This window comes from Equus quagga, chromosome 19 (genome assembly GCF_021613505.1).
Source record: "Equus quagga isolate Etosha38 chromosome 19, UCLA_HA_Equagga_1.0, whole genome shotgun sequence".
Classification (NCBI taxonomy): Eukaryota; Metazoa; Chordata; class Mammalia; order Perissodactyla; family Equidae; genus Equus; species Equus quagga.
The window spans coordinates 486027-513993 of record NC_060285.1 but is presented as its reverse complement, the minus strand read 5'-3'; the positions used below and the strand labels follow the sequence as shown (position 1 = coordinate 513993).

Genomic DNA, 27967 nt, shown 5'->3' with positions numbered 1-27967 from the left:
CTGAGGCCCTTTTATCCTTGCTGTGTAATCTTTGTTCAGTTCTGGCTTCTGCTTTGGCAACCTCGCCCTGGGCAGGAAGACAGGCCGCTTGTTTTCAGGATCATTTTTACCAGATTCAAGATTAGCTTGGGCAGTGCTGGCTTCCTGCTGAACAACATGAAGTTTAGCTGTGCTGAGAAGTAATTCCCAGGGCCGGGGGTGGAGGGAGTGGCATTTGAGGACAGGTTATCCTGGCACAGTTCCTCGGACAGACTAGAAGGAGGTGAGTGGCGTGCAACTGTGCACTCAGGGTCACACTGGCCAGAGGCAGGCACACTCACCCTGCCAAGAGCCCTGGGTGACTGCCAGGCCTGGTTTCCAGAGGCATCGCTCTGGGGTGAGCCATACTCAGGGTCCCAGGTAAGGGTGAGGTAGGAGGCCGAGATCCATCCCCACACACGGAGGCCTGCGGAGCCCCGAGTGCCAGTCTGGGTCTGGTCTTGACTGACTGTGGGCCTGGGCCCCAGCACCCAGGCTCACTCTGGGCCCAGGTCTGGCCTCTTCCTGGCAGAGGCTGTGTGCAGCAGGGCAGCAGGCACCCTCACTCAGCCTTGGAGTCCTTCCAGGCAAGACAGAAGTTGTGCTCATCACCTCCCCATGTATTTTTGTTCTTTCCCTAGAGAGCTTTCTAAGTATCGCAGGTGCCTTCCTGCCTGGGAGAGCACTGGGATACTGCTGTGTCCCGGGCTGAGCTGGGAAGGCAGGCCTGACTCCAAGTGCGAAATCCAAACTTACTTTGTTGGTGTGTTTGCTGGATGGGGGCTCTTACAGGCCAAAGGGTCCAGCCCCCCATCTGATAAGGAGGGGCTGAGGACATGGCTCCTGCGGGCCCGCTGTTCTGGCTGTACCACTTTCCTTTTTTAATATTAAAGAATAGTAGCATCTCCAGTCCTGCACATAAGAAGCTTGGAAGTCACCAGTCCGTCCTAATGACAAGTAAAAAGCTGAACAAACTGCAAGCTGAGCAGCTCTTCTTCGATCCGTCAGAGAGTTGAGGTCCCAAGGCGAACCCTGCCCCACACTGGAGAGGCCAACAGGTGGATACAGACAATCCTAACTTCCCGGGGCAGAAACCCCCGCAGGATCCTTGCCCTGAAATAATGAATCGCTGGAGGCTCAGTGTGGACAACTCAGTTAAAAACTCCAAGGGGACCCCGTCATAAGGGGTCTCCACTTTCCTACAAGGTTTATCTCCTGGAATTCTACCAGGTGCTCACAGTGAATACTGGAGAAAAATCCCTTGCGCTTCTGGCAGGGAGAGAGGAAAAGGAACCATTTGAAATAAACCACAGCACTCTGTTCCTAACGAGGCAGCCCTCAGGGGAAACTGTTGAACCAGACCCTCAGTGACCTGGGGAAGGGAAGTACCCAACTCCAGACCCCTCCCACCTTCCTGTCCCACCTCGAGGGGGATGGCTGAGCAGTATGATAGACATCCACAGTGCAGGGGCCTAGGCTAACTCAGAGATGCAGGCCCAATCGTAGGGCTGTAGGACACTCCCTCCCCCACACCTGTGCTCACCGCTTCATCAGTAAAGGTCTCTTTACAGCAGTTCCTTTACCCAGTACATCATGCCTAGCCATTGAGAAAAAATTACAAGACCTACTAAAGGCAAAAAACACAGTCTGAGGAGACAGAGCAAGCATCAGAACCAGACGTGGCAGGGGTGTTGGAATTATCAGACCAGGAGTTTAAAACAACTATGATTAATACGACAAGGGCTCTAATGGTGAAAGTAGGCAACATGCAAGAACAGATGGGCAGTGTAAGCAGAGAGACGGAAATCCTAAGAAAGGGCCAAAAATAAATGAAAGCAATTTCTAGCAAAAACACTATAGTGGAATTGGAGAATGCCTCTGATACCACTCGTAAGCATACTGGTAGACTGGACACGGCTGAGGAAAGAGTCTCTGAGCTTGAGAATACCTCAGTAGAAACCTCTAAAGATGAAAACCAAAGAGAAAAAAGACTGAAAAAAACGGAACAAACTATCCAAGAACTGGGGACAACAGCAAAGGCTGTCACGTGTGTAATGGGGATACCAGAAGGGAGAAAGAAAGGAATATTTGAAACAGTAATGACTGAGAATTTCCCAAAATTAATGTCAGACCCCAGACAGATCCAGGAAGCTCAGAGAACACCAAGCGGGACTAATGCCCAAAGTTACTACATGTCGGCATGTCAGTTTCAAACTACAGAAAAGAAGAAATAAAGAAGAAAACGTGAAAGAAGCTAGAGGAAGCAGACACCTTCCCTACAAAGGAACCAAGGTAAGAACTACATCCACCTTCTCAGAAACCATGCAGGCAAGGAGAGAGTGGAGTGAAATATTTAAGATGTTAAGGAAAAAACCCCAACAACCTAGAATTCTGCACCCTGCGAAATTATGCTTCAAAAGTGAAGGAGAAATCAAGACTCTCTCAGACAAAAATTGAGGGAATTTGTTGCCATTAGACTGCCTTGCAAGAAATGTTAACGGAAGTTCTTTAGAGAGAAGAAAAATGATACAGATCAGAAACTCAGATCTATGCAAAGGTAGAGCACAGGAGAAGGAATAAGTAACAGTAAAATTAAAACATTTCTTTTTCTTAATCTAGCAGATACCTGTTCTAAATAATAGTAGCAACGCTGTATTCGACTGTGCGTGGTGATGTATACATGTTCCTGTGTGTGCTGATGTGCAAGCGAAATGAATGCCAGCGAGGATGCAAGGGGTGGGTGGGAGGGACCAGGGCGGTTCTGTTATTATGAGTATCACACTACTGGTGAGCTAGGCTTGGCTTAGTGTAAATGTATATGGCAAACTCTAGGACAGCCACTTAAAAAAAAGTTTTAAAAAAATATATAACTGATATGCTGGGAGAGAACTGATGAGAAGAGAGAAAATGCAACCACAAAATGTTCATTTAAAACCACAAAAGGCAGAAAGAGAGTGAAAAGATAAAAGTAGAGGACGGGAAGGAATGTGCGTGTGAACCCTATTCTCAGTCATTACAATGAGCGGCAGTCTGTGCACAACAGTTACAACGGAAGAGGTGGTCAGAGTGGATCAACAAACAAGACCCAAGTGGATGTTGTCTCCAAGATACCCACTTTAGATATAAAGATAGATGCCAAGTAAAAGTAAAGCGATGGAGGAAGATCACCACGCTGACACTACCCAGAAGAAAGCAGGAGAAGCTATATGGATTCCAGAAAGAGGGGACTTAAGGCAAGTTATCAGGGATAAAGACGGGCATGATGTAATGATAAAGGGGTCAGTTCTCTAAGACGACATAAGAGTGCTTACCATGTCTGTGACTAACAACGGAGGCTCCAAGTGGGTGAGGCAAAAACTGATGGAACTGTGAGGAGGAACTGACGAGTCCTCCCTCATAGCTGGAGACCTCAGCACCCCTCTCAGAAGCGCACAGACCCAGCAGACAGGAAGTCACTAAGGACAAAGCTGCATCCAACGACTGGGTAGAATGGACGTCTGTAGACTGCTTCAGCAACAACAGAACACATGTTCCTCTCAGGCCCACGTGCAACACTCACCAAGACAGACCATATTCTGGGCCATAAAACACACTGTAACAAATTTAAAAGAATAGAAATCATGCAAAGTATGCTCACAGGCCACAATGGAATTAAACTAGAAATCGATAACAGAAAGATGGCTGGAAAACCAAAAAATACTTGGAGATTACACTTCTAAATAACAGTCAGAGAAACCTCAAGAGAAATTTTAAAATATTTTGAACTAAATAAAAATGAACATACAACTTAAAATTTGTAGGCTGCAGCAAAAGCAATGCTTTGAGGGAAATTTATAGCAGTAAATGCATATATAACAGTAAAGAAGAAAGATCTAAGGGCTGGCCCCATGGCCTAGTGGTTAAGTTCAATGTGCTCTGCTTCCGCAGCCCAGGTTTGTAGGTTCAGATCCCAGGTGTGGACCTACACCACTCATCAGCCATGTTGTGGCGGTGTCTCACATGAAAAATAGAGGAAGATTGGCATGGATGTTAGCTCAGGATGAATCTTCCTCAGCAAAAAAAAAAAAAAAAAAAAACCCAAAACCAGTCATCTAAGCTTCCACGTTAGGAAACCAAAATAAAGAAGAACAAATCAAATCCAAAGTAAGCGGAAAAAAAGAAATAATAAAAATCAGAGCCGGAGTCAATGACACTGAAATAGAAAATAGAAAATCAGTGAAACCAAAAACTAGTACTTTGAAAAGATCAATAAAATCAATAATTCTCCAACCAGGCTAACTAAGAAAGAGAAGACACAAATTACTAGTATTAGAAGTGAAAGAGGGGACATCATACAGATACAAGGGATATTAAAAGGCTAATAAAGGAATATTATGAACAACTCTTTGCTTACAAATTTGATAACCTAAATGAAATGGACCAGTTCCTGGAAAGACACAATCTGCTGAAACTCACACCAGAAGAAATGGACAATCTGAATGGCTCAGTTTCTATTAAAGAAATCGAGTCAACAATTAATAACTTTCCAAAACAAAATACCAAACCCAAATGGGTTCACTGGTGAATTCTATCAAACATTTGAAGAAATTATACCAATTGTCTACAACCTCTTTCAGAGGATAGAAGCAGAGGGAATACTTCCTAACTCATTCTCCAAGCCCAGCATTACCCTAATACCAAATCCAGACAAAGAAAATGCAAGAAAGGAAAACTACAGACCAATATCTCTCGTGAACATAGATGCAGAAATCCTCAACAAAATACTAGCAAATCAAATCCAGCAATATGTAAAAAGAATTATACACTATGACCAAGTGGGATTTATTCCAGGTATGCAAAGCTGGTTCAGCATTAGAAGATCAATAGGGGGCTGGCCCCGTGGCCGAGTGGTTAAGTTCACACGCTCCGCTTCGGCCGCCCAGGGTTTCACCGGTTCGGATCCTGGGCATGGACATGGCGCCGCTCATCAGGTCATGCTGAGGCAGCATCCCACATGCCACAACTAGAAGGACCCACAACTAAAAATATACAACTATGTATCGGGGGGGCTTTGGGGAGAAAAAGGAAAAAATCTTTAAAAAAAAATCAATAAATGTAATCCATCAGATCAGGCTAGAGAAGGAAAATCACATGATCATTATCAGTAGATGCAGAAAATCCAACACCCCCATTCATGATAAAAAAGTTAACTAGGAATAGAGAGGAACTTTCTCAAATTGGTGAAGAATATCTACAGAAAACCTACAGCTGACATCTACTTAATGATGAGAACCTCAGAGCTTTCCACTGAGATCAGGAGCAGGGCAAGACGTCCCCTCTCACCACTGCTTTCAGCGTCCTACGGGAAGTGCCAGGAAGGTGGCAAGACGGGAATCAAAGGCATGCAGATTGGGATGGAAGAAATAAAGCTTTGTTCACAGATCAGCTGTGTAGAAAATCTCAAAGAAATAAAAAAATGAGCTAATAAGCAGTTGTAGCAAGGTTGCAGGATGCAAAGTTACTATACAAAAGTCACTCACTTTACTATATACTGCAATGAACAAGTGGAGTTTGAAATTAAAAACAATACTAACACATAAAAACCTGCACACAGATGTTTACAGCAGCTTTATTCATAATTGCCAAAACTTGGAAGCAACCAAGATGTCCTTCAATAGGCAAATGGATAAATAAACTGTGGCACATCCAGGCAATGCAACATTATTCAGCACTAAAAAGAAATGAGCTATGAGGCCGTGAAAAGACCTGGAGGAAACTTAAATGAAAGAAGCCAGGCTGAAAAGGCGACGTGAGTATGATTCCAACTACACGACATTCTGGAAAAGGCAAAACTATGGAGACAGTGAAAGATCAGGGGTTACAGGGGAGGGATGAACAGGAGGGGCAGAGGGGCTTTTCAGGCAGTGAAAATACGGATACACGTCAGACATTTGTCCACACACTTGGAATGCACATCAAGAGAGAACCCTCATGTGAACTGTGGACTCCACGTGATGCTTATGTGGTGGTGCAGGCTTATCAGTTCTAACAGCTGTGCCAGTGAGGTGCAGGCTGTCGATACTGGGGGAGGCTGTGCGTGTATGGGGGCAGGGAGTGTATGGGAAACCCCTGAACCTTCCGATCACTTCTGCTGTGAACCTAAAACTGCTCTGAAAAATAAAGTCTTAGACAAAAATAGAGGCTTAGTGTAAAAAAAAGTTGAAGCCACACAAGCCTGTGTGCAGTGGTCCGAGATCCTTCCCCTGCTACAAATAATGCTGTTGTGTATATTATCGTGAGAGTGTTTTTGTAAAATAAATTCATAAAATCAGAATTGCAGATTCACAAGTGTGCATGTGTAACACTTCGAGTGGGTTGGTCCTGTTGGAGCCTACATAGCCTTCACTGTCCTTGGCATTAGTCTGGCCTCCAGCCACAGACCAGGCACTCCGTGCTGTGCTGCCAGACCTGAGATGACGTTGGGGCTTATCAGTATCTAGTATCACCCAGATCAGATGTTTTTGCTGTGATGCTCACACTGCTTGTAAACTTGTTTTTAAAAAGCCTTTAGGCTGCTTTCTTTGAGTCCCTTCCATTTGCTGCCCGACCAGCGCAGTGACCTCTGTGTTTGATTTCAGACAGGCTGATGGTCGCAAAGTCCTGCGGTCGAGCATCCGAGAGTTCCTGTGCAGCGAGGCCATGTTCCACCTGGGGATCCCCACCACGAGGGCCGGGGCCTGCGTCACGTCCCAGTCCACGGTTGTGCGAGACGCATTCTATGATGGTAATCCAAAATATGAAAAGTGCACAGTTGTGTTGCGTATAGCTTCCACTTTTCTCAGGTAATGCCGGGGTCCTTCGGGCCTGTCTACACGCGTGCTTTATCCAGTGGTGGATTTGTGCTTAGGCAGCTGGAATGTCTGGTAGAGGCAAATGCACTGTGGTGACACACACGGCGGGACTTGGCCCCTGGCTGGTCCCCACAGAGCAGGAGGGACTGTCCGTGAAGTAGACGCTTTGCTCCCGCGGGGAGGGAGTTACATGGGAAAGGCACTGGGCATCTTCTGGGTCGGGACTCCCGTCCTGCATGTGGACAGCTGTGCTGAGCCTCCCACACTCGCTGTCCAGGCCCTTGTCACCACCGCAAGAGATGGGGGATGGAGCGGCAGCCACAGCCAGAGTGCTGCTGACCGGGCAGGGGTACCATGTGCACCAGGGAAGGGGAGCAGGACCTCGGGCAATGAGAGCTGGGTGCCCAGACGTGGGCTTCTGGGAAGGGGCACGTGCAGGGCTGCTTGTGGAGTTTGTGATGGGGAGCTGCATCAGACTCGCCGAGACAGGTTTCATGTTGCCACACGTAAGGGCTGTTGCCCGCCTGATGTGCTTCCTCGCTGCCCCGTCGTGCCTGGAGGCCTCTCTAGCTCTGTCTCTGGTGTGAGCCTGTTGGTCCTTGATGTCACCGTGCTGTCTGGCATCAAACACCTTTTGGTGCTGATCACCTGAACCCAGAGCTGGCAGGAGGCGGCTCTCGTGATCTTGTGGTTCTCCTGTCCGGTGGGCCCGGCTGACCCAGGCTGACCCTGTGCGTGTTGGGGGCACCCGACACACTGTCACCAGGCCGGTCCCCAGGTGTCTGCCTGCTGCCCACACCTGAAGCTGACGGCCCCTGTCCTCTGGGGAATGGGAGGAGCCAGGGTAGCTGTCAGCTTCATCCCGGGAGGCCCAGGGTTTCGCTCCACAGCAGCACCACTGGCATTTTGACCAGGTCATTCTTGCTGTGGGGCTGGCCTGTGCCTTGTAGGATGTAGGATGGCATCCCTGGCCTCTACCCAATAGTTGCTAGTGGTAACCCCAGTTGTGACAACCAAAAATGTCCCTAGACGTTAACTCAGGTCCCCTAGGGGCATAAGGACCCCGGTGCAGAACCACTGCTGACCGCTCACAGGCACAGCGTCCGTAGCAGAGCTGGCCTGCTCGTCTCCCCACTGCGGGACGCCTCTTGGAGTGGGAGGATGAGCAGAGCCCTTCTTGTCATCATGGAGTCAGGGTGGGGACAGCTGTGTGGCTCCTGGCCCTCCGCAGATGCCCTGGGCTGCCTGGAAGTTGGCCAGAAGTGATGGTCTGTACTTGCATCATTGAAGGGAGAGATGTTTTTGTTGGTTTTGTTTTAATCAAGGTATTCTTCCCACTATGGGCTGCAAGATTGAGCAGCCAGACTCCTTTCTTTTTTCTTTTTTTTTGCAAGGAGGTGGGGTCTTGTTTAACCTGTTGAAAACACGGGTCTTCCCTCCAGGTTCGGCTCCTTTGAGATTTTTAAGTCCACAGATGAGCACACGGGCCGCGCGGGCCCCAGCGTGGGGAGAAATGACATCCGGGTGCAGATGCTTGACTACGTGATCGGCAGTTTTTACCCCGAAATCCAGGCTGCTCACGCCAGTGACAGTGTACAGAGGAATGCTGCTTTCTTCCGGGAGGTAGGTGGGGGCTGCACACCCCCGTCCCTGCGGGCAGACGCCAGATGTCCCCACCACCACCCGCCAGTGAAGACGTGGTCAGTTTTGGCTGATGGACAGTGGTTTTCACTTGCTGTTCCTGCCCTTCTGTCTGAGTCGCCCTCCTGTCCAAACCCTCCTCACCACCTGCTGGCTTTGACCAGGGCTGACTTCTCAAAAACACTGTGTGGAGGGTCATGGGTCCTGGAACAAACCAAGGGTCACTTTGGTTTTTTTTGTTGTGGTTTTTCTAAGGAAGACTGGCCCTAGGCTATGCCATCTTCCTCTATTTTATGTGTGGGACGCCTGCCACAGCATGGCTTGACGAGCAGTTTGTAGATCCGCACCTGGGATCCCAACCGGCCAGCCCCAGGCCACCAAAGCACAACATGCGAACTTAACCTCCGTGCCAGCAGGCCGGCCCCTGAAGGATCACTTTGTTTGAGCGGCGCTGATGGGGCCCACGTGCTGCGCACGCCTGCCACGCCCAGCGGGGCCTCCGCCAGCAGGGGAACTTTGGAGGGAAGGATTCTCCCTGGGTGGGAGCCTGGGTGCTGGCGGGTGCTGGGCACCTTCTGCGTGGGGCCTGGGCTCACAGTGGCCCCAACCACACACACCTTAGCCAGCCCAGTCTCTCGATCCAGGGGAGTTGCTGACTGCCCTGGCTTGGGTCTGGGTCCCCCAGGGTGATCAGGTGTGGCCCCCATCCCACAGGCAGTGCAGGTGTCCCACTGTGACGTTTAGAGTGCAGGGGGGTGCTGGGCCTCACCTGGTCAGGCTCCGGGCCTGCAGCATCAGTGGTGGAAGCAGAGGAGGGGGCGGGGCCTGAGGCCTGTCTGCCTGGGGCTGGAGGGCCCATGGGGCATCGCTCTTTGCTCCAGAAGTGGGTGCCGAGCAGGAGTTTGTAGGGCCCCATCCTGCACTGGTCACTCCCCTCCCCCTACCTGCGCCACACTCTTTCTTCCTGTCCTTCATGTGGGTGTGTGCCTGGGCCGAGGGACGCCAGGAGGAGTGTTGGGGCTCAGCTCACGCCTGTGGCGGGTGACTTGGGCAGGTCACTCTGCCTCTCTGAGCTTCGGTCTCTGTCTGACTGAGAGGACGGTGCTGCCCAATTCCTGGAGCGTCCTCAGCCTGCATGAGGGTGGCATGTGTGAGCCGGCGTCTCTGGACGCTGGGCAGTGGGACCCTGGGTGTGGCCCTGCGTCTTGCAGGGCTCTGGCTGCCCCTGCGGTCAGTGTGTTCTCAGGAGGCCTGGGGCCTGTGCAGTGGGCTGGGCGGGGGGTGAGCAGCAGGCCTGGCAGCCGGACCTGGCCTGGGCATGTCAGCCATTTGAGCCTCCTTCCCCAAGGGCCAGGCTGGCCCGCAGGCACAGATTTTGCCTGGTAATCAGGCAACCTCCTCATTTCCACATAGTCGTCCAACTGGCCTGAGTCGTGGGATCACCAGGGTTCCCTGATGTTTTGGTTTGAATAAAAGCCAAAATCAGTGAGTATATAAAAGAGATAGACGGTGTATGCAGGGATTAAAGCCCACACATATTGACTCATCCAAAATACTTTTTCCTCCTTGAATACTCTTAAGCCTTCTCCCCATGGCTGAGTGTTGGTTGGGATGACAGGGCACTGGGACAGACCCCACAGATGTCACCGGAGAGTGAGAACTGCTCAGAGGAGCACAGCTTCAGGGAGGGGGAGGGCGGGGAGTGACCAGTGCCCGTCCTGCCACAGGTGACGCGTCGCACGGCCCGGATGGTGGCTGAGTGGCAGTGTGTCGGCTTCTGCCATGGCGTGCTCAACACAGACAACATGAGCATCGTGGGGCTCACCATCGACTACGGGCCCTTCGGCTTCCTGGACAGGTGAGCAGCCCGGGGCTGGCATGTGGGCCTCGTGCAGTCCTGCTGCCCAGCAGGGATGCTGCCGGGAGGGGCTCTGACAGTGGGCACCGTGGAAGGCCCTGTGACACATGCGGTGCTTCTGTCAGCGCTTTGTTCAGTGTGCAGTTCTCAGCAGCGCCTGCTGGGCCATCCCCAGAGGCAGGAGTCCCCTGGAGAGTTTTGAGCAGAGATGCATTTTTAAAAGGGTCCCTCCACTCCTGAGTTGAAAACGGACAAGAGGGGCAGGGCGGGGGCAGGTGATGAGCAGGAAGGGGCCGTGCCCAGCCAGGAGCATCCGCCCAGGGGCAGCGCTGGGCAATGTGGCTTCCCTGCTCCTGAGGTAGAGCCGTCAGGGCTGGTGGCTGATTGTTTGGGCAGGAGAGAGTGAAGGGCAGCTGCAGGGTCCTTGACCTGAGCCTATAGGGCCAAGGCCCCTGCCGGCCAGGGTAGGAGAGCAGCAGCCACACAGGCAGTGCCTTTGGGTGCTCCCTGGGGGCCTGCATCGTCTTCAACAGGTCCCCTTGAGCAACACCAAGGTTCTCTCACCCTATGTGGCAGGTACGATCCCGACCACGTGTGCAATGCCTCTGACAACGCGGGGCGCTACTCGTACAGCAAACAGCCCGAGGTGTGCAAATGGAACCTGCAGAAGCTGGCCGAGGCCCTGGAGCCCGAGCTGCCCCGAGAGCTGGGTGAGGCCATCCTGGCCGAAGAGTTTGACGCCGAGTTCCACAGGCACTATCTGCAGAAGATGCGCAGGAAGCTGGGCCTGGTGCAGGCCGAGCAGGAGGAGGATGCAGTGCTGGTGGCCAAGCTGCTGGAGACCATGCACCTGACCGGTGAGCATGGGCGGGTGCACACGCCACAGTGGGGGCTCCGTATTTTCGTTGTACTAGAATATACATAACGTGAAGTTTACCCTTTTAACCATTTCTCAGTGTATGATTCAGTGGCATCAGGTACATTCGAATTGTTGTGCAACCACTACCACCATCCATCTCCAGAACCTTCTCGTCTTCTCAAAATGAAAATATCCCCTTTAAACACCAGCTCCCTCCCCCGCCCCCCAGCCCCTGGAAACCTCTGTTCTACTTTTTGTCTCTGAATTGGATGACTCTAGGGACCTCATACCAGCGGATTCATATAGTTTTGGCTTATTTCTGGCTTATTTCATTGAACATACTGTCTTCAGGGTTCCTCAGTGTTGTAGTGTCAGGATTTTACTTCTTTTAAGGCTGAATATTCCACTGTCTGCGCCGACCACGTTTTGTTACCCATCATTTCCTCGTGCACACCTGGTTTTCACCCTTTGGCAATCGTGAGTAATGCTGCGGTGAAAGTAGATGTGCAGATATGTGTTTGGGTCCCTCTTTTCAGTTCCTTGAGGTATATACATTTAGGAGTGGAATTGCTGGATCATATCTTTAACTTACCTGAGTGCTCTGGCTAGAACTTGTTGTACTGTGTTGAGTAGAAGTGGCTAAAGTGGGCCCATTTGTTGGTTCTGATCCAGGGGAGAGCGTCCAGTCTTCTGCGGTTGAGCAGGATGTTACCGGTGAGCTTTTATCAAGTTGAGGAAGTTTCCTTCTATTCCCAGTTTGAGTGTTTTTCCATTTTGCATCGGCTGCAGCGATCATGCTGCTTTACTCCTTCGTTTATACCCTGTCCTGGTCTGTCTAAGCTGCTATAATAAATGACCACACTCGGGGGGCTTACACAACAGACATTTATTTCTCACAGTTCTGGAGGCTGGACGTCCGAGGTCAAGGTGTGGCCTGGTCGGGTCATTGGTGAGGGCCCTCTTCCTTGTTGACAGACACGGCCTGCGTGTCGGGTCCTCACAGGGAGGAGAGGAGGAGCCAGCGCTCGGGCCTCTTCTCGTAAGGGCACTGATTCCAGGATGAGGGCCCAGCTCATGACCTGCCCGCCTCCCAAAGACCCCAGTTCCAAATACCATCACACTGGGGATTTGGGTTTCAATGTACGAATTGCGGGGAGAAACAAACATTCAGTCCATGGAATATCCTTGCATTCTGGGGATAAATCCCACTTGGTCATGGTATATAATCTTTTTACTATACTGATGGTTTGGATTTGCTAATATTTTCTTGAGGATTTTTACATCTGTATTTACAAGGGATATTGCTCGGTAGTTTTCTTCTTATAGTATCTTTGTTTGGCTTTGGTATCAGGGCAATGGTGGTCTCATAAATGAGTTAGGAAGTGTTCCCTCCCACGTTTTGGGAGAATTTGAGGACTTGGTGTTAATTCTTCTTTAGATGTTTGGTAGAAACCACCAGCAAAGCTCTCTGGACCTAACTTTCTTTGTTGGGAAGTTTTCGGTTTTTTTTTTAAATTTTCCTTCTTCTCCCCAAAGCCTCCCTGGTACCTAGTTGTATATTTTAGTTGTGGGTCCTTATAGTTGTGGCACATGGGACACCACCTCAGCGTGGCTTCATGAGTGGGGCTGGGTCCATGCCCAGGATTCGAACTGGTGAAACCCTGGGCCGCCAAAGCAGAGCACATGAACTTAACCACTCGGCCATGGGGCCAGCCTCATGTTGGGAAGTTTTTGATCACTGATTCAATCTCCTTATTTGTTATATGACTATTTAGATAGTCTATTTCTTCTTGAGTCAGGTTTGGCAATTTGTGTGTTTCTAAGAGTTTGTCTATGGCATCTAAGTTGTCCAATCTATTGATACATAATTGTTCATAGTATTCTTAGTCTTTTGCTTCTGTGTAATCAGTAGTGATGTCCCTTCTGTCACTTCTGATTTTAGTTATTTGTGTCTTTTCTCGTTTTCTTTGTTACTGTAGCTAAAAGTTTGTCAATTTTGTTCATCTTTTCAGAGTCAACTCTTGGTTTCATTGATTTTCTCTTATTGTTTTTCTGTTCTCTATTTCATTTATCTCTGCTCTAATCTTTATTATTTCCTTCCCTTCTGCTAACTTTGGTCTTATTTTGTTCTTTTCAGATAAGGTTATTGATTTGAGATCTTCTCTTTTTTTCCCAAGTTGAAATATAATTGACATATAACATTATACAGGCATACCTTGGAGATGTTATGGGTTTGGTTCCAGACCACCACAATCAAGTAAATATCGCAATAAAGCAAGTCACATGAGTCTTTTGGTTTCCCAGTGCATATGAAATCTGTGTTTACACTATAGTCTGTTAAGTGTGCAATAGCATTATGTCTAATTACAAAATATTTTATTGCTAAAAAATGCTAACAGTCATCTGAACCTTCAGCAAGTCACTTTGTGCTGGTGGAGGGTCTTGTAAAAAACACACGATCTACAAAGCACAGTAGAACAAGGCATGCCTGTATTGGTTTCAGGTGAACACCTTGAATCAATATATGTACGTACTGTGAAATGATCACCACATATAGTTACAAATTTATCTTCTTGTGATGAGAGATCTGCTCTTTTCATGTAGTCATTTACAGCTATAAATTTCCCTACGAGTGTCGCCTTTGCTGTACCCCGTGTTTTGGCATGCTGTTTTCACTTTCATACCTCCTTCTATTTTCTAATTTCCCTTGTGATTTCTTTTTAGACTCACTGGTTGACTGCATTGTTTAATTTTCACATTACTTGTGAACTTTCCAGTTTTCCTTCCGTTTGTGATCGCTAGCTCCTTTCCACTGTGGTGTGAGAAGATACTGGTCTTTTTAAATGCATCAAGACTTGTTTTATGGCCTAACCTGTGGTCTGCCCTGGAGAATGTCCCGTGTGCACTGGAGACGATCGTGCGTCCTGCTCTGGTTGGATAGAATGCTCTCTGTGCATCTGCTTGATCTGGCTGGTTTGCATGTTGTTCAAGTCCTCTGTGCCCTTACTGATCCCCGTCTGGATGTTTCATCCATTGTTGAAGGCAGAGTGTTGAAGTCTGCAACCTTTACTATAGAACTCTTCTTCTCTGTCGCCCTTCAATTCTGTGAATGTTTGTTTTATATATTTGGGGCTCATGTGGTGCCTATGTTTATAATTGTTACATCTTCTTGATAAACTGACTTTTATCAACATATAATGCTCTTCTTTGTCTTTCAGACAAAGCCTCTTTTGTCTGAAATGAGCATGGCTGCCCAGCTCTCTGGGTCACTGTCTGCATGGGGTATTTTCCCAACATCTCTTTCAACTTACTCAAGTCTAGAGTGAGTATCACATAGACAATGTGTGGTTGGATCATGTCTTTTTTAATCCATTCTGCCAATCTCTGCCTTTTGACTGGAGATTAGTCCTGTTACTTTTAAAGTGATTACTGATAGGAGAGACTTGTGTGTCTCACATCACTTCCGTCACTCATCTTCCCTGTGGCTGCTTTCACTGTTGCGTTGGTTTTTTCTAGTATACTGCTTTGATTCCCTTCTCATTTCCTTTGTGTGAATTTTTGGGATGTTTTCTTAGGGGTTATGGTGACATTGGGTTTTAACAAGTCAGCCTGAGGGCCCCACAGTGTGTGTTACATGTTGAGCCCGGTGCTGGGTATGTTTCTGTGGCTTCTCCTCGACACACAGCTCCTAGAGTAGGCAGTGGGGTTGCAACAAGGGCCAGGGGTGACCTCAGTGCCTTTGCTCTATTTACCCATTTTACAGATGAAGAAATCAGGGCTTGGAGGCCTTGAGAGAGTGACTCACCACGTTCAGAGTGGTGGCCGAGCTGGGTGGTAGAGGGTTGGGGCTGAGGAACAAGCTGGAGAGGAGTGGTCAGGAGTCCCTGGACCTGACCCTGAGGAGAGCTCTGCACACCTGCTGGATGGACGAGCGTGGGTCAGTCTGGTGTTCAGATGGGGTTGCAGAAGGGCATGCCAGGGCCCAGCCCCTGCCCCCAGCGCCCTGAGCAGCTGCATGTCACAGGTGCTGACTTCACCAACACCTTCTACTTGCTGAGCTCCTTCCCAGCTGGGCCAGAGTCTCTGGGCCTGACCGAGTTCCTGGCTGCGCTGACCACACAGTGTGCCTCCCTGGAGGAACTGAGACTCGCCTTCCGACCCCAGATGGATCCCCGGTGGGTACTCAGGTCTTGTTTTCTTGGAATTTGTTTCCAGAGAGGGAGGAACATTTAGAATGGAACGTGCACAGTAGGGAATGTTGGAGACAGTGAGCTGGGGGCCCAGGCAGCTGTTCCGCTCCCAGGAAGGGTGGGTGGTCAGGTTCCTGTCCCTGCGGTGCTGGGTCAGAGGGAAGGCCAGGCAGCACGGGCTAGCCGATGATGGTCTCTGTGCTGGGGTGGCTTCGCAGAACAGCTCTTGGGTCTGCCCAGGAAGAGCCTGTGGGCCTTCAGGTTTCCAGCCAGAGCATGCTTTGCCCACCGTCTCCCACTGGGAAGAACCCCGTGTCCCAAGGGTGTGGCCCATACTCAGGATCAGACACTGAAGTGCTGGTTGTAGGTTCTGACAAATAAACCAACAAATTGTGATGAGGAAGGAATTTAATATAGCAGTGTGGGCACTGGACTGATGGCTCCCAGGATGCAGTGGGGAGGACCAGCTGGTAGGACCTGCCGAATACAAGGCCAATACGACTGGGGAAGGGGTGTCGGGGCCTGTCCCCCCAGACTCTTCTGGAAGTGGGGAAGGACCCAGCCCTATGGGCACAGGAGGAGTGACAGCAGTGACTTCCTCCTGGAGGAAGTTGGTGCTGGGTTGGGATGTAGGCAGGTGCCAAGCAGCAGAGAGATGGTGTCCTACCCACCCCAGGGGCCCACCCAGTCAGCCCGAGGCACCTGTCCCTCGGGGCACATCTGTGTCCTGCCGCACGGAGGGGCTGCTGCAGAACAAGGGTGGACACTTGGTAGCTGCCCCCTGTGCCTGCCTCATGCGTCAGGCCAGGGCTCACTCCCAGTGGGGCTCTAGGTAGGGGTGTGGCATCGAAGTCCCTGGTGGTCTCAGGACACAGTCCACAGCCGGTGGTGGGGATGCTGCAGCCTCCTGGATGCACCTCATGCTGCCCACTCCGCACAGGCAGCTCTCGATGATGTTGATGCTGGCACAGTCGAACCCGCAGCTCTTCGCGCTCATTGGTACCCGGGCAAACGTCACAAAGGAGCTGGAGCGCGTCGAGCAGCAGTCGCGGCTGGAGCAGCTGAGCCCGGCCGAGCTGCTGAGCAGGAACAGGGGCCACTGGGCCAACTGGCTCCAGGCATACAGGTGAGGCCAGCCCTGTGTCCAAGGTCAGCGAGGCTCTGGGTCATCAGAGCGCTGATGGCCAGTGTCACCATCTCCCCGTGAGGTAGCTGCAGACAACCCATGCAGGGGACCAAATGTGGAGGATGGGGTTGCATCTGCTGGAAAGCTGAGCTGGGGTGTGATTCCAGAGCCCGGCTGGAGCAGGACAAGGAGGGTGCCGGGGACCCGGAGGCCTGGCAGGCTGAGCGTGTGCGTGTCATGCATGCCAACAACCCCAAGTACGTCCTGCGGAACTACATCGCACAGACTGCCATCGAGGCTGCCGAGAGTGGGGACTTCTCAGAGGCAAGCGCACACCGGTCCCTCCTCTGCCCATGGGCCTGTAGCGAGGGCTGGGCCTGGGAGGGAGGGAGGCCCCAACACCTCCCCTTGCTCTTCTCCAGGTGCGGCGGGTGCTGAAGCTGCTGGAGGCCCCTTACCACAGGGCAGAGGAGGCTGCTGAGGTCTCAGAGGCGGCAGAGCCTGAGGGGGCTGGTGGGGCGTCCGGCAGGCGGCGCTCCTACAGCAGCAAGCCCCCGCTCTGGGCGGCAGAACTGTGTGTGACGTGATCCTCGTAAACCGCCTTGGAGGCCTCCACGCCTGGAGGTCCCAAGGCCCTGAGTCCTGCTGAGTCCATGAGGCGGTGCCCAGCCAGTGCACAGCCCCCCACACCCGTCTCTCCATGACGGCAGAGACGTCCAGTCAGGCCCTGACCCGTCTCTGTCTGACGCCAACTCAGCAGCACAGCACGGCCCAGGTCCACACGCTCCCTGTGAAGAGCCGCTTCTATGAGGACAAGTGCCCAGCAAGCCCGGCCTGGGGATGTGGCAGCCCCCGCCCACCTTTCCAGCCTGGGGGTGTGTGGGTGGTGCTGGCACTGCATAGCTCCTGCTTGTCAGGGAGACACAGCCCCTAAATAAACCAGTAGCTTCCTCCACCCATCTCTGTGTGGTCATTCTGTCCCTGCCTTGGCTTCAGGACCCACCCAGGAGAGACCAGTGCTGAGGGGCAGGTGGCCCGTCTGCCACACGCCCTGCCTCACCCGAGCAGCCCTCAGGCATCCTGGTAGTAGTTGTTGAAGTTGATGCGCAGCAGGAAGTCCTCCAGGTGGGGCTGGTAGCCGCGGTTCACCAGCTTGGTCACTACTGGGGTGGGGGCAGGGGTGTCAGTGAGCAGCTCAGCTGGGGCCCACCCTGTGACCCCTGCCAAGCCCATGGGGGATGGGTCACCTTTGAAGAGAAAGTGGGAATAGTACTTGAAGGTACTGTAGGACTGCTGCATGAGGGCGAAGTTGGGGTGCTCGGCACCCCGGGGGCCACTGGCTGGGCCCCAGGGCTGGGAGATGAGCTGGCTGCGGAACTTGAGGATGAGGCTGAAGATGCTGTGGATGATGTTCATGACAGGCGCCGCCTTCTCCGTCAACAGGCCCCTGGGGGAGCAAGGTGGGTGCTGCTGGTGGGGCACGCCCGACCTCGGGGGACACAGCCCCAGGCACCCATGCCTCACCTGAAGACAGCCTTGTGCAGGTACTCGGCGTGGGCCCGCTGGATCTCCTCGAGGTCACCCACCACAGCCAGCCTGGCACGGAACTCACACCAGCTGACGTGCAGGATCTGGTTGGCGATGTAACCCTGGATGACCTTCACGAAGTGCTGCATCTCGTGCTTGAAAAGCTGCAGCTGGCGGAACTGCACGGAGCTGGCCACGTGGCTCACCAGCGCTGCAGAGGGTGAGGGGTGAGCTGCAGCCACAGCCAAGGGCACGCCCAGGCTCCAGCCAGGCCTCACCTGTGCGCTTGAGGTGGAAGCAGACGTCCTTGAGCGTCCACATCATGAGCTTCAGCTGCAGCAGGAAGGAGAAGATGCCACTGTACCTGCTCAGGCAGCTCTCGGTGATGACGATGTTGAGGGGCCAGTCCACCTGCCAGGGCAGCCAGCTCAGCACACCCCTGAGGGATGGCCCCCGTCCCGTCCACACCACAGAGCCCTGCTGACCTTGTACCTGAGCTCCAGGCAGCTTAGCACATCCGGGGCATTGGGGGCAAACACCTCGGGCAGGGACTTGAGGGCGAAGGAGAGGTTGGCCGCATGTGGGGTGTCGCCGTGCAGGCTGTACTGCAGGGCCTTGCTCAGCACTGAGTTGAGCACCAGCGGGTTGAGGAGCTCCCCAGGCGTCTGCCCCGCCCCGAGCTGAGGCGGGAGAGGGCACATGTGTCCTGAGGGGTCCCGGGCACAGGCAGTGCCCCCGCCTGCAGTGCCCCCACCACACTCGCTCCATGCCAGGGCTACCTTCTCAAAGAGCAGGTCGCTGAGGGACTGGGCAAATTCGCCATCCTCCATCAGCAGGAAGTGGCGCAGTGCCTCGAAATGTGCCTCGAGGTGGAGCTCCACGAAGAAGTAGTCGACCGCGGCCTTGTTCACCAGGGAGACGCTGGCAGGAGGGGCTGCAGTCAGGTGCCGGCCAGGCAGCCCGGCCAGGCGGGGACAGGCGGGGGGCACTCACTGGGCAGCCAGCGGGGCGGTGAGGGAGCGCTTCAGGAGCACGGGCAGTGGCAGCAGCTCACTCAGCTGCACTGTGGTCTCGTCCGCATCTGATGGGCCCCGGGGGTCCTCAGAGAGGGCAAAGGCCCGGGGAAGCCCGTGGTGGAGGAGGCGGGCAACAGGAGGCTCTGCTGCAGGGATGACACAGGCCACTGTAGGGGCACAGGGCCACGTCCACCAGGCTCCCTCCTGCTTGCCCGCCCGCCGCAGCCAGCACACTCACACAGGGCCTCGTAGCTGTCTGGGTACTGCTCCAGGCGGTACTGCGCTGCCAGGCTTGCCAGGTAAGCCTGCTCCTTGTCCCAGCGAGCAGCCACCACAGCCTCTTCACCAAGGCCTGGGCTGCTCCAGGCATCCGCACCTTCCTAAGACAATCCAGCCTCAAGGAACGCCCCTTCCCCTTGTTTGGGAGAGGAGGGAAAGGGGGTTGGGACCCTCACAGGCTGCCCAATCCTGGAGGACAGAGCCCTCACTGCCCATGCAAGGCCAGGTGTGGGGCGGCCAGCAGAGCGTGCTCTCCCAGGCCCTGACCTCCAACTCCTGACCACATGTGCCCTGACCTTGGAGCCTGAAGGGTGGCTTGGAGAGACGTCCTCAGTGTCCCCACTCCTCCTTGGGCCTGAGCAGCATAAATGAGGCAGGAGGGGACATCAGGGCCAAGCACCTGCTGCTGGGCAGCACCTCCCACATCCCTAGCACAGCAGTCTTCTTACCCTCCCCCCAACCCTACCAGTGACAGGGCAGCTCTGGGGGCCCACTGACCTGGCTCCTCAGGAGTGCCATCTCCTAGAGCACCAGGCACAACCCCAGCAGGCAATGAGGCCTTGAGGCCACTCTCCTCCTCACAACCAGAAGCAGCCGCCAGAGCGCAGGAGCTCCCTGAGGCTGTCTCTGTGGGTAGCTGTGGCTCCTGGTCCTGGGTAGGGCTCTGTTCTTCCAGGCTGAGGCCTGACTGGGACACATGGTCAGGGGAGTTCTGGTGGGACCAGGGCACATCGATCTGGGCTTCCTCTGGGAGTGCACCCAGCATCATGTGCGACTGAGACACATGTCCATGGACGTTCCACCGTGGCCGAGAGGGGGCCACATCCCACACGTTCTCCCCCACCCTGACGCTGGCATCAGACACATGTCCGTGGACGTTGCACCGTGGCCGGGACGGGACCACATCCCACACGTTCTCCCCCACCCTAATGCTGGCATCAGACACGTGTCCATGGACATTCCACCGTGGCCGGGAAGGGGTCACGTCCCACACGTTCTCCCCCACCCTAATGCTGGCATCAGACACGTGTCCGTGGATGTTCCACTGTGGTCGGGAGGGGGCTATTCTGGAAGCATAACCCCCTGTGGGAACACTGCTCTCTGACACATGCCCCAGGACCTGGCCTGTGGCCTGGCTGCTCCGCTCCTGGAGGGAATTGTGCTGGGGGGAGTGTGGGTCAAGCAGAGCCATCTGCCCATCCAGGACACAGGTGTCCAGTTGCATGTGAGTGTCCCCCCACAGCTGCTGCCCCTCACTGCCCAAGTCACCTCCTACAGTGTCAAGGGGTCCTGGGGAAGCCAAGGTGGCTGCAGCCGGCCTCAGGATGCTTCTGAAGTCATACTCCTGTGGCCCAGCCAGCCCTGTGCCCACCACTGCAGACAGACCTAGGGGAGGCAGGTCTGAGCCGATGGTCTGTAGTGCCTCCTCCAGGACAGGGGCCATGCCGCTGTGCACAGGCTTCTTGGCCCCCTGGCCCAGGGGCAGGAAGTCTTGGATGCTGAGGCTTGCAGAGAAGGGCCCTGGCCCCTCTGCCTGCCCTGGCTGCTGGCCTGCTCCTGGCCCCGAGCTACAGGCCCCTGCTGCTGGAGACTCTGGGGGCTGCAGGGGTGCACTTGGCCTGCTCAGGCCATCCCAGGCGACCAGGTGCTGCTCTGCACTCCCAGAATCACAGCTGCTACCTCCATCTGGGTGCTCGGGGCCCGGAGACGAGGCCTGAAATACAAGTACACATTGGTCCTTCCAGTTACCTGGCTCTGTCCCCCAAGTTCAGTTCTGCAACCAGCACCAAAACCTATCAAGTGGAGGGGCTGTGGGGACACAGGCCAGGCCTGGCGCCTGCTGTGCTCCCTGGGCAGCACAGGCCTGGGCGTCCAGCTCAGAGCCCCACATTACGCACCCTGGACCCTGACGGGCCCTCACCTGGGGGCGTGCACTTGGGAGGACAGCCAGTGGCTCCAGGGGCTTCTCCTCGGACAGGTCTTCCAGCATTCCCTGAAAGTCAACCAGCACGACTGAGGCAGCAGCTGTGCGGGGTGAGGAACAGAGCTGGCACTCAGAGCCCCCACAGCCTCACCCACCACAAGGAAGCTACAGCCCCACCGCTCATGGCGCCACAGCACTGAGCGGAGGCAAAGCCTGTGTCGCACCCTGCTCAAGGCCCGGGCCTACCGACAGCACCTCTCTTCCCAACCGCTACACCTCTGATCAACTGATGAGAATCATCAACCTCTCCTAAAAGGGCACGCAGGTCTGCGCGCACTCTCCCAGGAGTTGGAGGCCCAAGGTCCAGGGGAAGAGCTCCTGCCTGAAACTACAGTGATACCTGGATGCGTTTCTGATCTTCTAAGAGGAAACGCAGCCGTGCACCCGCCAATCTGTGCCTCTGGATCCTCCACAACGCCTTCTGCTCCCGACGAGCCGCCTCTGCAGACAGCTTGCTGTAATGGTCAACCAGCGCCTGCCTGAAGCCACACCAAAGAGGACCCTCACCATGGGCACCCCACACTGTCCGGCCGGCGCCCCATGGGCTGGGATGGCTCTCTATGACAGAGGCCTCTGGCGGGCAGTCTGTGCAGTGTGGCACCTTCCCCAGGCGGCACTGGTGCCTCTGGGCCCCCGTACACCTGCACTGGCTTCACTGGGCAGGTCTTTCTGCCCACCAGACTGGGAGGCCTAGTGGCCAGCACCCAGCCAGAGCTGAGCAGAGTGCTGAATGAATTCCAGAACGGGCACCTAGACAGCCTGAGCAAAGGGACCAGCAGCAGCCAGGCCACCCAGGCCCTCTGCGGGTGAGATCCCGCTTCCTGAGCTGCACAAAAGGCACCTGGCTGTTCTGCTGTGTGAACCCAGAGAACTGAAGATTAATGCAAACAGGTACACAGAGTACAACACCGATGTAGGAACTGTTTAACTCAAAGGTGGCCCGGCACGTCATTCCCAGGATTCTGATCCTCTTACCAGCAAGGGACTGGGTTCAAACCTGGACTGGCCATTTCCAATTTGGCTGCCACAGGCCAGGGACACAGCCTCTACACTTGGTTTTCTCCATGTGTAAATGGGAAAATAACATCTACTCACACACGCAGACACCACACATGCATGCAAATGCAGACATATGCACACACGTGTGCAACACAAATGCACAGACACGTGTGCTGCACAGACATGCAGAGATGTGTACACACACAAGACACCACAGACACATGCACACAAAGACATGCATGTACATCATTTGCTGGCTCCAGGTCATAGCTCCATCAATGGTATCTAAGGTTGGGACAACTCAGATGCCGAGACGATGGGCAGAAAGTGACAGCCCCTGCCACAAAGGCCCCCCTTGGAGACACCAGCTCTGCTCCCAGCTTTGGGGAAATACGAGGGAGGGCAGGACAAGCTAATGGCATTGTAATGAGATAGACTTGGATACTGTGCTGGACAAATGCCCCATGTCTCTGTCAAGCTGTTAGGTTTAAAAATAAACAAATGAACAGAGAATGTTTAACTTAAACTGTGAAAATGAAGAGAAGAAACCCTCATTCAAAACGGAGTCAGGAAGCCCTGAAGAGGGAGCGCTCACACACACCACCTGTCGCAGCCAACTGCATGATCCCGGGCAGGAAGAGGCTCTCTCTACTACCCCAGCAGGAGGAAGATTTTCTCCTTGGCCAGCAACAGCCCAGCCAATGAGAAACCAATGTGCTCAGCAAATGAGAAGCTGTCACCACCCTGAACTCTTGCTCTCCTCCAATGGACTTCTGTTCAAAGCAGCCCCTCCCAAATTCCTCCTTTTTCTCTACAAAGTAACTTTCCTCTCCTGTGCTCTCCAGACCTACTGGCTGCCCTACCTCGCCTTCCTCTCCAGCTGCTCCTCCAGAGCCTTTAGCCTCTTCTCCCTGTCGCGGAGTTCACGGGCATAGCTGAAGTCATCATCCAGCTCCTCCTGCCTGGCCGCCCGGCGTCGCTGCACAACACCGCACACGCCGCCTCGCTGGTTAAACCCCCTCCACAGGCCGCCAGACTCCACACACCCACCACTCCTGGAGGGTGCACCCCACCCACCTCCTGGTCCTTCACAAACTGCTCTTTCAACCTCTGAAACTGCTCTCGCTTCCGGGCATCCAGAGCCATCCGCTCTGACATCTGCCGATCTGTATTGAGACAGTGAGAGGGGCACCGTTGGAGAAGCCCCCAGCAGGCGGCCCGCAGAACCAGAGGGAGGACCCAGCCACACACCACTAAGCGCACTCAAGACCCTGGACGCTGCCTCTCGGGCATGGACAATTAATTCTTGTTTCGCAATTTCCATTCGTAATTCCTGAAAAAGATCATCAGTAAACAACACATCCTGATCCTCTGACCCCTCCCTGGGATGGCCAGAGAGGAGGCTGCTCAGACCCCAGGTGGGCTCCTCCAGGGACGGTGCCCAGGCTGTGAGGGCAAGGTGCCCCATCCCATGCAGTGACAAGGCTGGCTCCCAGGGCAGTGGACACACTCCTGCAGAGCGACCTGGGGCGGAGACCACAGGCCTGTGTGTGCCCAGCCTGGAGGGAACCAGGGGGCTTAGGGAGGGACTTCCCTGTAGGAATGGAGGACCAGGCCCAGGCCCCCAAACAAGCCAGCACCCCCTGTGCCCCCAGCTCTCGCCCCACTCATGTCTCCCTGTGGCCCGCCAGGTACTAGGCCAAGAAGGGCTTTCCATCAGACCCCTCCCAGGTGCATAGGATACTCAAAGCTCAGGTCCTGGCACACCTGCCCCTTCTGAGCAGGAGAGGAGCTCACAGAGGCCACCGAGCACAGGAACCTCGGGTCCTGCTGCCCTGGAGCCACCACTTGGCCAGGATTGGGCCTATCCACCACCCAGGCCAGCCCAGGAGAAGAGAGAACAGAGCCCCTGTCCAGGTGTCCCCACCCAGATGCACCACCAGGACAGAGAACACCAGGGGCAGCCTCGCCATCTGGCACGCCCCACACCCAGCACCCCTCCCTCCAGCCTGGGACCCATGGGGGGTGAGGGGGGCGCAAGGGAGGCCCCAGGGCAGGTGCCCGTGTACCTTCTCCTCCTTGCTGATGGAGCTGTGGCGCGCCACCCTCTCCATCCGCCCCACGTAGATAGCACAGTCCTTCTCGATCTCCTTCAGCTCTTCAAGGGAGAAAATGACTGAGATCCGAGGGACAGGGACATCGGACCAGCAGAGGTAATGCTGCCAAGGAGGGAGAGCCTGCAGTGAGGCTGCTGAGGCGTGGAACCCCACCCAGCTCTGCCTCCGTCTTTCTCGTGACTCTTATGGACAGCTTGCTTTCTCAGAAACATCCTCCTCAACCAAGGGGCATGACATCCTCCACGGTTCTAAGGACATAGCACACAGGCTGCGTGCGCTCTATGCCCAGGCCAAGGCTGCCCCATGGCCTGACTCCCACAAAGGACTTTTCAGAAGAAGCTGTGAAAACCTGGTGCTCTCCTCAGCCGCCCTCACTGGGGAGCCTTGGCTGTGAACACACAGAACACACAGGCACTCAGTCAGAGGTCACCCCATAGACCTGCCCTGCCTCTCTGACCCCTGCCCACCCTACCCCTAGGAGCCCCCACCCCACAGGCCCTACCACTCCTCTGGGAGCCCCGCACCCCACAGCCAATCTCTTGACAGCTCCAGAGGGCTCTGCCCTCTGACCTCACTAGCATGGACTCCCTCCCCACGTCCGCAGCTTCCACCCAGCCCCTGCGCCTGTCCTGGCCACTCCAGTTTGTTCTCAGCCCAGCACTAGCCATGGGCTGAGTCTGGCCCCTCCTCTGCCTGGACCCTCCCCAGCCCGGCATTCCTGGGCCCCCCGGTCCTGCTCTGGTCTCCACTCGGTTGTTCCCCACTACCTGGAACCCCAGGTCCACACACCTAGCCTGTCTGCCTCTGCCCAGACATCAGACAGCACCTCCTCACAAAGGCTGCCCATCCATACCCCTACATCCAACCTGGCCATCCTCCACAGGGCCTTGACCACATGGACACTGTCACAGGCCTCTGCCCAGACCTCTGCTCCAGAGCACAGCCAGCCCCCAGTCCAGGGGGCCAAGACTCACTAAACCAGCCTGGGTCCATCTTCCTGTGGATGCAGCCCATCCCTGTTACTCTGGGGCGGTTTCTAACGCGGAGGAGGGAGGGAGCCCACTGCCCTTGGCCTTGGAAATGCCTTCGGCTTTTCCTCCTGTCTTTGAACAAATGCCTGCAAACTCCACAGACCTGCTCATGAAACTCTCAGGGGAAACTGAGGGAAAGGTCACCACGATCCCTGATCTAACACAGCTGACCCAGAGCCAAGGACAGATGGCCGGGTCTCAGGGGGGCGAGAAGGGGGGTGTGACAGGTTGGGGCCTCGGCTCCCGAGGGCCAGCATGACCAGAAGGGACAAGAGGGGCAGGGCGAGGGGCAGCATGCTGCGGTGTGCAGGGGGCGGGACCCTCCTCACCCGAGGACAGCAGAGCTTCAGCAGGTTGATGGTCTTCCCACACACATAGACGTCGTGGGCAATGTGCTTCAAGAACATGGGGACGCAGTCCTCCACCTCTTTGGAAATGAGAACGTAGCCGTGGGTCCAGTAAAACTTATCTGCATGTGGAACAAGACACATGGCTGGCCTGTGTCCAGTAACAGCCCTGACCCACCTGACGGCGTGGGGCCCGGCCCAGCAGACAGCCGCCACCTACCTCTGAAGCCCAGGTACTCCTGGTTCACCTGGATCATGAACTCGCCGTAAACGTCTCTGAAGACCCCACTATACACCCAGTCGTGGATGAACCTGCAGTGGGGTGAGGGGGAGGAAGGGGGCCGGGCCAGCAGTGAGGTGGGAAGCCCACCTATCCTGCCCTCCCCCCTCATCTATGATGCCTATGCTCAGCAAGTGTCTGACAAGAGGATGCTCTCAGATATCTGCTGGGACTGAGTGTGGCCCCCCACCACCCAGCAGTCCAGGTCCCTGCCCCTCCCCCAGCCTCCCCACCGGGTGTAGGGCTCGCAGCTGGTCTTGAGCAGAGACAGCAGCACAGGGTAGTGCTCATTGCTGCAGTTATCCAGGGCCTCCTGGTAGAGGTATGAGAGCAGCTTCACCCCCTGGAGACAGCAAGGGGAGGGGGCTCAGCCCATGCACCATGTGCAGCACATGGGGAGCCCCACCCCGGGGGGCCACGCTCAGCCACTCTGCTTTCCCAGAGCCGGCCAGGCCACCACTGGGCAAGAATGCAGAACTTACAGTGGGGAATGCCGCCCCAGGCTCTCCTCCACTGGAGGCGGGGAGCGCAGTGCCAACCCCACAAAGCTCAGCCAGGTACCTAGACAGAGGAAAGGGAGACCAGGTGAGCAGACACTCAGAGCCCCGGGCTAGGGGAGACCAGGTGAGCAGGACATATCCCAGGCCCTTCTCTGCCTGTCTTCATGCTCGGGCTTTAAAACCACCTGCACCTCAAGGATCTGAGTTGAGCTTACTTCCAGACCCCTCCCCGGGCACTCCATGCATTTCCACCTCCTTCTCAGGCTCGGCCAAGACTCAGATTCACCTGGAGTCCGTGACCTTTCCCCTGTGCCTGTGGCTCTACCTTGAGACCCCCTCCTGCATTCCCACCACCTTGCCCAGGTTGCCATCTCCTAAGGCCTGGATTACTGACAAGCCCCCTCTGGGGCCCTCACCCCCTCCACCCAGCTGCAGTCTTCTCCACACGGCAGCACAGCCCCCACTCCAGCACCCTCCCACTTGCCTCATCGTGCCCCATCTCCAGCCCTCAGGCCTCCACACCCCTACCCCCTGCCTACAAGGACTCCTCTCCCACTGAACCACCTCCCCAGGAACCCCAACCCTCACTGTCCCTTCTCCATATGGCACCTGCCAACAGACACTCTGCCTGGCGTTTACTAACCAGCTTGTGAGCGCCAGGAGCCGGATTCCTGGGGACCCTCTGTGCCCTGGAGGCAGGAGCGCTCAACCCTACACAGGGCCCGACACGGCAGGCCACCAACAGACACAGGTGCACAGCACCCAGCACCTGGGAGCCACACCTACCAGGAGGGCTGTTCTCACGGACCCTCCAGCGCCCAGCAAGCCCCACGTGTGGCCGCCATGCCGAGGCTCACCTGAGCTGCCGGCCCAGTTTCTTGAAGAGAAAGCCAATGGTGAGGAGGCTCAGGGTGGGTGGAGTGGAGAGCACACAAGCTCGGTAGTACTGCAGGTACCTCCTCAGGCCGCTGGTGAAGGCCTGTGGGGGCAAGGGGCTGGAAGGGAGCCGGCCAGGTGGGGGCAAGGGGCTGGAAGGGAGCTGGCTAGGTGGGGGCAAGGGGCTGGAAGGAGGCCGGCCACGCACAGGACACGCCCACCAGGTAGAGCTTGAAGGAGACGCGGGTGTGGGGAGAAGGGCCTGGCGCCCGTCCACAGTCCTGGGGCTCCACTGTTCCAAGGGACGGACATCTGTGGGTCATACCCAGACATCCCCGCCCATATGGAAGCAAGGAGCCTTCAGGGAAGCCGAGGGCCCCCCGCAAATCCTGTCCATGCAGCTGAGGGCAGCCGCACCAAGACACCGGGACCTGCGGGTCCTGACTCTGCACACAGGCACTAACTCCAAGAGGGTCTGTGGCTGCTCAG

At 55.0% G+C, this 27967-nt stretch overlaps 2 protein-coding genes across 8 annotated transcripts in view; one reads left to right on the top strand and one right to left on the bottom strand.

The window, feature by feature from the left end:
* Positions 1-17477, top strand: part of SELENOO (selenoprotein O) — a 24959-nt gene extending 7482 nt beyond the window's left edge. The window contains exons 7-14 of the mRNA XM_046646692.1: positions 6636-6839; positions 8291-8471; positions 10217-10347; positions 10924-11204; positions 15231-15381; positions 16337-16522; positions 16690-16846; positions 16945-17477. Of these exons, the coding sequence (XP_046502648.1) occupies positions 6636-6839; positions 8291-8471; positions 10217-10347; positions 10924-11204; positions 15231-15381; positions 16337-16522; positions 16690-16846; positions 16945-17118 (1465 nt within the window). The 3' untranslated portion in view covers positions 17119-17477. The remainder of the gene's footprint in view (positions 1-6635; positions 6840-8290; positions 8472-10216; positions 10348-10923; positions 11205-15230; positions 15382-16336; positions 16523-16689; positions 16847-16944) is intronic.
* Positions 17169-27967, bottom strand: part of TUBGCP6 (tubulin gamma complex associated protein 6) — a 24346-nt gene continuing 13547 nt past the window's right edge. For 3 of the 7 annotated variants that reach the window (XM_046646351.1, XM_046646353.1, XM_046646355.1), the window contains 22 exons: positions 27460-27581; positions 26585-26663; positions 26336-26445; positions 26043-26134; positions 25805-25944; positions 24397-24546; positions 23579-23660; positions 23405-23493; positions 23191-23306; positions 21669-21807; positions 21266-21337; positions 19843-21058; positions 19641-19699; positions 19304-19445; positions 19043-19211; positions 18829-18970; positions 18535-18729; positions 18328-18460; positions 18047-18260; positions 17770-17969; positions 17583-17685; positions 17169-17310 (listed from right to left, as the gene is read on the bottom strand). In XM_046646351.1, coding sequence (XP_046502307.1) covers positions 17594-17685; positions 17770-17969; positions 18047-18260; positions 18328-18460; positions 18535-18729; positions 18829-18970; positions 19043-19211; positions 19304-19445; positions 19641-19699; positions 19843-21058; positions 21266-21337; positions 21669-21807; positions 23191-23306; positions 23405-23493; positions 23579-23660; positions 24397-24546; positions 25805-25944; positions 26043-26134; positions 26336-26445; positions 26585-26663; positions 27460-27581 — 3753 coding nt within the window. In that variant the 3' untranslated portion in view covers positions 17169-17310; positions 17583-17593. Of the gene's footprint in view, positions 17311-17582; positions 17686-17769; positions 17970-18046; positions 18261-18327; positions 18461-18534; positions 18730-18828; positions 18971-19042; positions 19212-19303; positions 19446-19640; positions 19700-19842; positions 21059-21265; positions 21338-21668; positions 21808-23190; positions 23307-23404; positions 23494-23578; positions 23661-24396; positions 24547-25804; positions 25945-26042; positions 26135-26335; positions 26446-26584; positions 26664-27459; positions 27582-27967 lie in introns of those variants that run through there. The other 4 variants (XM_046646349.1, XM_046646350.1, XR_006886146.1 and 1 more) reach the window with 4 other exon arrangements.